Source organism: Chiloscyllium plagiosum, unplaced genomic scaffold, assembly GCF_004010195.1.
Source record: "Chiloscyllium plagiosum isolate BGI_BamShark_2017 unplaced genomic scaffold, ASM401019v2 scaf_2482, whole genome shotgun sequence".
NCBI lineage: Eukaryota > Metazoa > Chordata > Chondrichthyes > Orectolobiformes > Hemiscylliidae > Chiloscyllium > Chiloscyllium plagiosum.
Window position 1 is genome coordinate 2993 of NW_025209711.1, and position 10555 is coordinate 13547.

The 10555-nt window shown below is 61.0% G+C and overlaps 1 protein-coding gene across 1 annotated transcript in view; it reads left to right on the forward strand.

The window, feature by feature from the left end:
- Positions 1 to 748: 748 nt before the first annotated feature.
- The window catches only part of LOC122546817 (Y+L amino acid transporter 1-like), an 11520-nt gene continuing 1713 nt past the window's right edge, over positions 749 to 10555 (forward strand). Inside the window, exon 1 of the mRNA XM_043685442.1 lies at positions 749 to 1322. Coding sequence (XP_043541377.1) covers positions 798 to 1322 — 525 coding nt within the window. The 5' untranslated portion in view covers positions 749 to 797. The remainder of the gene's footprint in view (positions 1323 to 10555) is intronic.

A 10555-nucleotide genomic window follows, 5' to 3' on the forward strand; every position in this document is an offset into this window, starting at 1 on the left:
AGCAGACCCACGAAGAGGTCTTCAGACCTGCCCTCCCTCCTCCGTACCGGGTGCCCAAAGATCAGGAGCGTGGGACTGAAGTGCAACCAAAAACATAGGAGAAGGTTTTTAAGAAAATCAAAAAGGGACGCTATCCTTTTCATTTCTGACCAGCTCTCTGCCGGATTGGTTCTGCCGATTGGCATATGACCACAGCAATTTATTCGTACGGACACCACAATCTCTCACCATAAATAGAGTCTGTTTCTGACAGTGAACTGTCAATCCCTAACAATGAACAGAGTCTATTTCTGACAGTGAACTGTCAATCACTAACAATGAACAGGGTCTGTTTCTGACAGTGAACTGTCGATCACTAACAATGAACAGGGTCTGTTTCTGACAGTGAACTGTCAATCACTAACAATGAATAGGATCTGTTTCTGACAGTGAACTGTCAATCCCGAACAATGGACAGTGTCTGTTTCTGACAGTGAACTGTCAATCCCTAACAATGAACAGGGTCTGTTTCTGACAGTGAACTGTCAATCCCAAACAATGAAACGAGTCTGTTTCTGACAGTGAACTGTCAATTCCGAACAATGAACACAGTTTGTTTCTGACAGTGAACTGTCAATTCCGAACAATGAACACAGTTTGTTTCTGGCAGTGAACTGTCAATCTGGAACAATAAACAGAGTCTGTTGGCCGGAAGGATGGAGCCCTGGTACCATCCCCCTGACCTAGTTGCTCTAACAGTCTCCTTTCTCTCTTTCCGGCGTAGACGTTAGACGGAGGTCGGCGATGAGGAGACAGCCATGAGGGGTCAGGCCGCCGCGGTGCCCGATATCTGCGCCGCCTACGTGGCCGGGCGGGAGCGGGAGTGCTCCCCGAGCCGGGAGCTGGCTCCCTCGCGCCCCGGTGAGGCCATGCAGCTGAAGAAGGAGATCTCCCTGGTCAACGGCGTCTGCCTCATCGTGGGCAACATGATCGGCTCAGGCATCTTCGTCTCGCCCAAGGGGGTGCTGATGTACAGCGCCTCCTATGGCCTCTCGCTGGTGGTGTGGGCGGTCGGAGGGCTCTTCTCCATCTTCGGCGCCCTCTGCTACGCCGAGCTGGGCACCACGATCACCAAGTCGGGCGCCAGCTACGCCTACATCCTGGAGGCCTTCGGCGGGTTCATCGCCTTCGTGCGGCTCTGGACCTCCCTGCTGATCATCGAGCCCACCAGCCAGGCCATCATCGCCATCACCTTCGCCAACTACCTGGTGCAGCCCGCCTTCCCCACCTGCCAGCAGCCTTACCTCGCTGCCCGTCTCATCGCTGCCGCCTGTATCTGTACGTAACCCCCCCGCCCTGAGGCGGACGGGCACACTGGGGGGAGCGCAGCGAGGGTCCCTATGGGGTAGAGGGGTGTACGGGAGGGTCCCTATGGGGTAGGGGGGTGTACGGGAGGTTCCCTATGGGGTAGGGGGGTGTCGAGGAGAGTCCCTATGGGGTAGGGTGTGTCGAGGAGGGTCTCTATGGGGTAGGGGGTGTACGGGAGGGTCTCTATGGGGTAGCGGGGTGTACGGGAGGGTCCCTATGGGGTAGGGGGGTGTCGAGGAGAGTCCCTATGGGGTAGGGTGTGTCGAGGAGGGTCTCTATGGGGTAGGGGGTGTACGGGAGGGTCTCTATGGGGTAGCGGGGTGTACGGGAGGGTCCCTATGGGGTAGGGGGGTGTCGAGGAGAGTCCCTATGGGGTAGGGTGTGTCGAGGAGGGTCTCTATGGGGTAGGGGGTGTACGGGAGGGTCTCTATGGGGTAGCGGGGTGTACGGGAGGGTCCCTATGGGGTAGGGGGGTGTCGAGGAGAGTCCCTATGGGGTAGGGTGTGTCGAGGAGGGTCTCTATGGGGTAGGGGGTGTACGGGAGGGTCTCTATGGGGTAGCGGGGTGTACGGGAGGGTCCCTATGGGGTAGGGGGGTGTCGAGGAGAGTCCCTATGGGGTAGGGTGTGTCGAGGAGGGTCCCTATGGGGTAGGGTGTGTCGAGGAGGGTCTCTATGGGGTAGGGGGTGTACGGGAGGGTCTCTATGGGGTAGCGGGGTGTACGGGAGGGTCCCTATGGGGTAGGGGGGTGTCGAGGAGAGTCCCTATGGGGTAGGGTGTGTCGAGGAGGGTCTCTATGGGGTAGGGGGTGTACGGGAGGGTCTCTATGGGGTAGCGGGGTGTACGGGAGGGTCCCTATGGGGTAGGGGGGTGTCGAGGAGAGTCCCTATGGGGTAGGGTGTGTCGAGGAGGGTCTCTATGGGGTAGGGGGTGTACGGGAGGGTCTCTATGGGGTAGCGGGGTGTACGGGAGGGTCCCTATGGGGTAGGGGGGTGTCGAGGAGAGTCCCTATGGGGTAGGGTGTGTCGAGGAGGGTCCCTATGGGGTAGGGTGTGTCGAGGAGGGTCTCTATGGGGTAGGGGGTGTACGGGAGGGTCTCTATGGGGTAGCGGGGTGTACGGGAGGGTCCCTATGGGGTAGGGGGGTGTCGAGGAGAGTCCCTATGGGGTAGGGTGTGTCGAGGAGGGTCTCTATGGGGTAGGGGGTGTACGGGAGGGTCTCTATGGGGTAGCGGGGTGTACGGGAGGGTCCCTATGGGGTAGGGGGGTGTCGAGGAGAGTCCCTATGGGGTAGGGTGTGTCGAGGAGGGTCTCTATGGGGTAGGGGGTGTACGGGAGGGTCTCTATGGGGTAGCGGGGTGTACGGGAGGGTCCCTATGGGGTAGGGGGGTGTCGAGGAGAGTCCCTATGGGGTAGGGTGTGTCGAGGAGGGTCCCTATGGGGTAGGGTGTGTCGAGGAGGGTCTCTATGGGGTAGGGGGTGTACGGGAGGGTCTCTATGGGGTAGCGGGGTGTACGGGAGGGTCCCTATGGGGTAGGGGGGTGTCGAGGAGAGTCCCTATGGGGTAGGGTGTGTCGAGGAGGGTCTCTATGGGGTAGGGGGTGTACGGGAGGGTCTCTATGGGGTAGCGGGGTGTACGGGAGGGTCCCTATGGGGTAGGGGGGTGTCGAGGAGAGTCCCTATGGGGTAGGGTGTGTCGAGGAGGGTCTCTATGGGGTAGGGGGTGTACGGGAGGGTCTCTATGGGGTAGCGGGGTGTACGGGAGGGTCCCTATGGGGTAGGGGGGTGTCGAGGAGAGTCCCTATGGGGTAGGGTGTGTCGAGGAGGGTCCCTATGGGGTAGGGTGTGTCGAGGAGGGTCTCTATGGGGTAGGGGGTGTACGGGAGGGTCTCTATGGGGTAGCGGGGTGTACGGGAGGGTCCCTATGGGGTAGGGGGGTGTCGAGGAGAGTCCCTATGGGGTAGGGTGTGTCGAGGAGGGTCTCTATGGGGTAGGGGGTGTACGGGAGGGTCTCTATGGGGTAGCGGGGTGTACGGGAGGGTCCCTATGGGGTAGGGGGGTGTCGAGGAGAGTCCCTATGGGGTAGGGTGTGTCGAGGAGGGTCTCTATGGGGTAGGGGGTGTACGGGAGGGTCTCTATGGGGTAGCGGGGTGTACGGGAGGGTCCCTATGGGGTAGGGGGGTGTCGAGGAGAGTCCCTATGGGGTAGGGTGTGTCGAGGAGGGTCCCTATGGGGTAGGGTGTGTCGAGGAGGGTCTCTATGGGGTAGGGGGTGTACGGGAGGGTCTCTATGGGGTAGCGGGGTGTACGGGAGGGTCCCTATGGGGTAGGGGGGTGTCGAGGAGAGTCCCTATGGGGTAGGGTGTGTCGAGGAGGGTCTCTATGGGGTAGGGGGTGTACGGGAGGGTCTCTATGGGGTAGCGGGGTGTACGGGAGGGTCCCTATGGGGTAGGGGGGTGTCGAGGAGAGTCCCTATGGGGTAGGGTGTGTCGAGGAGGGTCTCTATGGGGTAGGGGGTGTACGGGAGGGTCTCTATGGGGTAGCGGGGTGTACGGGAGGGTCCCTATGGGGTAGGGGGGTGTCGAGGAGAGTCCCTATGGGGTAGGGTGTGTCGAGGAGGGTCCCTATGGGGTAGGGTGTGTCGAGGAGGGTCTCTATGGGGTAGGGGGTGTACGGGAGGGTCTCTATGGGGTAGCGGGGTGTACGGGAGGGTCCCTATGGGGTAGGGGGGTGTCGAGGAGAGTCCCTATGGGGTAGGGTGTGTCGAGGAGGGTCTCTATGGGGTAGGGGGTGTACGGGAGGGTCTCTATGGGGTAGCGGGGTGTACGGGAGGGTCCCTATGGGGTAGGGGGGTGTCGAGGAGAGTCCCTATGGGGTAGGGTGTGTCGAGGAGGGTCTCTATGGGGTAGGGGGTGTACGGGAGGGTCTCTATGGGGTAGCGGGGTGTACGGGAGGGTCCCTATGGGGTAGGGGGGTGTCGAGGAGAGTCCCTATGGGGTAGGGTGTGTCGAGGAGGGTCCCTATGGGGTAGGGTGTGTCGAGGAGGGTCTCTATGGGGTAGGGGGTGTACGGGAGGGTCTCTATGGGGTAGCGGGGTGTACGGGAGGGTCCCTATGGGGTAGGGGGGTGTCGAGGAGAGTCCCTATGGGGTAGGGTGTGTCGAGGAGGGTCTCTATGGGGTAGGGGGTGTACGGGAGGGTCTCTATGGGGTAGCGGGGTGTACGGGAGGGTCCCTATGGGGTAGGGGGGTGTCGAGGAGAGTCCCTATGGGGTAGGGTGTGTCGAGGAGGGTCTCTATGGGGTAGGGGGTGTACGGGAGGGTCTCTATGGGGTAGCGGGGTGTACGGGAGGGTCCCTATGGGGTAGGGGGGTGTCGAGGAGAGTCCCTATGGGGTAGGGTGTGTCGAGGAGGGTCCCTATGGGGTAGGGTGTGTCGAGGAGGGTCTCTATGGGGTAGGGGGTGTACGGGAGGGTCTCTATGGGGTAGCGGGGTGTACGGGAGGGTCCCTATGGGGTAGGGGGGTGTCGAGGAGAGTCCCTATGGGGTAGGGTGTGTCGAGGAGGGTCTCTATGGGGTAGGGGGTGTACGGGAGGGTCTCTATGGGGTAGCGGGGTGTACGGGAGGGTCCCTATGGGGTAGGGGGGTGTCGAGGAGAGTCCCTATGGGGTAGGGTGTGTCGAGGAGGGTCTCTATGGGGTAGGGGGTGTACGGGAGGGTCTCTATGGGGTAGCGGGGTGTACGGGAGGGTCCCTATGGGGTAGGGGGGTGTCGAGGAGAGTCCCTATGGGGTAGGGTGTGTCGAGGAGGGTCCCTATGGGGTAGGGTGTGTCGAGGAGGGTCTCTATGGGGTAGGGGGTGTACGGGAGGGTCTCTATGGGGTAGCGGGGTGTACGGGAGGGTCCCTATGGGGTAGGGGGGTGTCGAGGAGAGTCCCTATGGGGTAGGGTGTGTCGAGGAGGGTCTCTATGGGGTAGGGGGTGTACGGGAGGGTCTCTATGGGGTAGCGGGGTGTACGGGAGGGTCCCTATGGGGTAGGGGGGTGTCGAGGAGAGTCCCTATGGGGTAGGGTGTGTCGAGGAGGGTCTCTATGGGGTAGGGGGTGTACGGGAGGGTCTCTATGGGGTAGCGGGGTGTACGGGAGGGTCCCTATGGGGTAGGGGGGTGTCGAGGAGAGTCCCTATGGGGTAGGGTGTGTCGAGGAGGGTCCCTATGGGGTAGGGTGTGTCGAGGAGGGTCTCTATGGGGTAGGGGGTGTACGGGAGGGTCTCTATGGGGTAGCGGGGTGTACGGGAGGGTCCCTATGGGGTAGGGGGGTGTCGAGGAGAGTCCCTATGGGGTAGGGTGTGTCGAGGAGGGTCTCTATGGGGTAGGGGGTGTACGGGAGGGTCTCTATGGGGTAGCGGGGTGTACGGGAGGGTCCCTATGGGGTAGGGGGGTGTCGAGGAGAGTCCCTATGGGGTAGGGTGTGTCGAGGAGGGTCTCTATGGGGTAGGGGGTGTACGGGAGGGTCTCTATGGGGTAGCGGGGTGTACGGGAGGGTCCCTATGGGGTAGGGGGGTGTCGAGGAGAGTCCCTATGGGGTAGGGTGTGTCGAGGAGGGTCCCTATGGGGTAGGGTGTGTCGAGGAGGGTCTCTATGGGGTAGGGGGTGTACGGGAGGGTCTCTATGGGGTAGCGGGGTGTACGGGAGGGTCCCTATGGGGTAGGGGGGTGTCGAGGAGAGTCCCTATGGGGTAGGGTGTGTCGAGGAGGGTCTCTATGGGGTAGGGGGTGTACGGGAGGGTCTCTATGGGGTAGCGGGGTGTACGGGAGGGTCCCTATGGGGTAGGGGGGTGTCGAGGAGAGTCCCTATGGGGTAGGGTGTGTCGAGGAGGGTCTCTATGGGGTAGGGGGTGTACGGGAGGGTCTCTATGGGGTAGCGGGGTGTACGGGAGGGTCCCTATGGGGTAGGGGGGTGTCGAGGAGAGTCCCTATGGGGTAGGGTGTGTCGAGGAGGGTCCCTATGGGGTAGGGTGTGTCGAGGAGGGTCTCTATGGGGTAGGGGGTGTACGGGAGGGTCTCTATGGGGTAGCGGGGTGTACGGGAGGGTCCCTATGGGGTAGGGGGGTGTCGAGGAGAGTCCCTATGGGGTAGGGTGTGTCGAGGAGGGTCTCTATGGGGTAGGGGGTGTACGGGAGGGTCTCTATGGGGTAGCGGGGTGTACGGGAGGGTCCCTATGGGGTAGGGGGGTGTCGAGGAGAGTCCCTATGGGGTAGGGTGTGTCGAGGAGGGTCTCTATGGGGTAGGGGGTGTACGGGAGGGTCTCTATGGGGTAGCGGGGTGTACGGGAGGGTCCCTATGGGGTAGGGGGGTGTCGAGGAGAGTCCCTATGGGGTAGGGTGTGTCGAGGAGGGTCCCTATGGGGTAGGGTGTGTCGAGGAGGGTCTCTATGGGGTAGGGGGTGTACGGGAGGGTCTCTATGGGGTAGCGGGGTGTACGGGAGGGTCCCTATGGGGTAGGGGGGTGTCGAGGAGAGTCCCTATGGGGTAGGGTGTGTCGAGGAGGGTCTCTATGGGGTAGGGGGTGTACGGGAGGGTCTCTATGGGGTAGCGGGGTGTACGGGAGGGTCCCTATGGGGTAGGGGGGTGTCGAGGAGAGTCCCTATGGGGTAGGGTGTGTCGAGGAGGGTCTCTATGGGGTAGGGGGTGTACGGGAGGGTCTCTATGGGGTAGCGGGGTGTACGGGAGGGTCCCTATGGGGTAGGGGGGTGTCGAGGAGAGTCCCTATGGGGTAGGGTGTGTCGAGGAGGGTCCCTATGGGGTAGGGTGTGTCGAGGAGGGTCTCTATGGGGTAGGGGGTGTACGGGAGGGTCTCTATGGGGTAGCGGGGTGTACGGGAGGGTCCCTATGGGGTAGGGGGGTGTCGAGGAGAGTCCCTATGGGGTAGGGTGTGTCGAGGAGGGTCTCTATGGGGTAGGGGGTGTACGGGAGGGTCTCTATGGGGTAGCGGGGTGTACGGGAGGGTCCCTATGGGGTAGGGGGGTGTCGAGGAGAGTCCCTATGGGGTAGGGTGTGTCGAGGAGGGTCTCTATGGGGTAGGGGGTGTACGGGAGGGTCTCTATGGGGTAGCGGGGTGTACGGGAGGGTCCCTATGGGGTAGGGGGGTGTCGAGGAGAGTCCCTATGGGGTAGGGTGTGTCGAGGAGGGTCCCTATGGGGTAGGGTGTGTCGAGGAGGGTCTCTATGGGGTAGGGGGTGTACGGGAGGGTCTCTATGGGGTAGCGGGGTGTACGGGAGGGTCCCTATGGGGTAGGGGGGTGTCGAGGAGAGTCCCTATGGGGTAGGGTGTGTCGAGGAGGGTCTCTATGGGGTAGGGGGTGTACGGGAGGGTCTCTATGGGGTAGCGGGGTGTACGGGAGGGTCCCTATGGGGTAGGGGGGTGTCGAGGAGAGTCCCTATGGGGTAGGGTGTGTCGAGGAGGGTCTCTATGGGGTAGGGGGTGTACGGGAGGGTCTCTATGGGGTAGCGGGGTGTACGGGAGGGTCCCTATGGGGTAGGGGGGTGTCGAGGAGAGTCCCTATGGGGTAGGGTGTGTCGAGGAGGGTCCCTATGGGGTAGGGTGTGTCGAGGAGGGTCTCTATGGGGTAGGGGGTGTACGGGAGGGTCTCTATGGGGTAGCGGGGTGTACGGGAGGGTCCCTATGGGGTAGGGGGGTGTCGAGGAGAGTCCCTATGGGGTAGGGTGTGTCGAGGAGGGTCTCTATGGGGTAGGGGGTGTACGGGAGGGTCTCTATGGGGTAGCGGGGTGTACGGGAGGGTCCCTATGGGGTAGGGGGGTGTCGAGGAGAGTCCCTATGGGGTAGGGTGTGTCGAGGAGGGTCTCTATGGGGTAGGGGGTGTACGGGAGGGTCTCTATGGGGTAGCGGGGTGTACGGGAGGGTCCCTATGGGGTAGGGGGGTGTCGAGGAGAGTCCCTATGGGGTAGGGTGTGTCGAGGAGGGTCCCTATGGGGTAGGGTGTGTCGAGGAGGGTCTCTATGGGGTAGGGGGTGTACGGGAGGGTCTCTATGGGGTAGCGGGGTGTACGGGAGGGTCCCTATGGGGTAGGGGGGTGTCGAGGAGAGTCCCTATGGGGTAGGGTGTGTCGAGGAGGGTCTCTATGGGGTAGGGGGTGTACGGGAGGGTCTCTATGGGGTAGCGGGGTGTACGGGAGGGTCCCTATGGGGTAGGGGGGTGTCGAGGAGAGTCCCTATGGGGTAGGGTGTGTCGAGGAGGGTCTCTATGGGGTAGGGGGTGTACGGGAGGGTCTCTATGGGGTAGCGGGGTGTACGGGAGGGTCCCTATGGGGTAGGGGGGTGTCGAGGAGAGTCCCTATGGGGTAGGGTGTGTCGAGGAGGGTCCCTATGGGGTAGGGTGTGTCGAGGAGGGTCTCTATGGGGTAGGGGGTGTACGGGAGGGTCTCTATGGGGTAGCGGGGTGTACGGGAGGGTCCCTATGGGGTAGGGGGGTGTCGAGGAGAGTCCCTATGGGGTAGGGTGTGTCGAGGAGGGTCTCTATGGGGTAGGGGGTGTACGGGAGGGTCTCTATGGGGTAGCGGGGTGTACGGGAGGGTCCCTATGGGGTAGGGGGGTGTCGAGGAGAGTCCCTATGGGGTAGGGTGTGTCGAGGAGGGTCTCTATGGGGTAGGGGGTGTACGGGAGGGTCTCTATGGGGTAGCGGGGTGTACGGGAGGGTCCCTATGGGGTAGGGGGGTGTCGAGGAGAGTCCCTATGGGGTAGGGTGTGTCGAGGAGGGTCCCTATGGGGTAGGGTGTGTCGAGGAGGGTCTCTATGGGGTAGGGGGTGTACGTCGCACCGATCCTTGTGGCACTCCACTGGTCACAGGCCTCCAGTCTGAAAAACAACCCTCCACCACCACCCTCTGTCTTCTACCTTTGAGCCAGTTCTGTATCCAAATGGCTAGTTCTCTCTGTATTCCATGAGATCTAACCTCCATGTAGATCACATCTACAGCTCTGCCCTCATCAATCCTCTTTGTTACTTCTTCAAAAAACTCAATCAAGTTTGTGAGACATGATTTCCCACGCACAAAGCCATGTTGACTATCCCGAATCAGTCCTTGTCTTTCCAAATACATGTACATCCTGTCCCTCAGGATTCCCTCCAACACCGAGGTCAGGCTCACCAGTCTATAATTCCCTGGCTGGTCCTTACCACCCTTCTTAAACAACGGCACCACGTTTGCCAAGCTCCAGTCTTCCGGCACCTCACCTGTGACTATCGATGATACAAATATCTCAGCAAGAGGCCCAGCAATCACTTCTCTAGCTTCCCCACAGAGTTCTCGGGTACACCTGATCAGGTCCTGGGGATTTATCCACCTTTACCCGTTTCAAGACATCCAGCACTTCCTCCTCTGTAATCTGGACATATTGCAAGATGTCACCATCTATTTCCCTACGGTCTATATCTTCCATATCCTTTTCCACAGTAAATACTGATGCAAACTACTCGTTTAGTATCTCCCCCACTTTCTGTGGCTCCACACAAAGGCCGCCTTGCTGGTCTTTGAGGGGGCCCTATTCTATCCTCTCCTGAAACCTGGAATCTTTCCGAGATATCACGATTAATTTGGCCAAATTCTCTCACTCCCTCACGGGCGAATACTCATTTTCTGTCTTCCCCATCACCTGCGGGTTTGTGGTTCCCATTGGCCAATCCATGTGTGACCCATCCCTCGTTGCCCCAGGGTTGGGGGGGAGAGGGGTGGCGGTTGAGAGTGGGCCTGGAGTCACATGGAGTCACAACAGCGCTGTGTGAGACTGGTGACAACGGGGCATTGGTTATCACAGAACCCCATCGCAGTGGGGCCATTCGGCCCATCAGGTCAACACTGATACCTCTGGAGAGCATCCCAACCCAGTCCCATCGACCTGACCCTATAACCCAGCAGCTACCATAGCTGCCTCAGCTAGCCTAGGCACTATGGGTAATTTAGCGTGGCCAATCCACCCTAACCTGCACATCCCTGGGCACTATGGGTAATTTAGCATGGCCAATCCACCCTAACCTGCACATCCATGGGCACTATGGGTAATTTAGCACGGCCAATCCACCCTAACCTGCACATCTCTGGGCACTATGGGTAATTTAGCACGGCCAATCCACCCTAACCTACACACGCCTGAGTACGATGGGACAATTTAGCACGGCCAATCCACCCTAACCTGCACATCC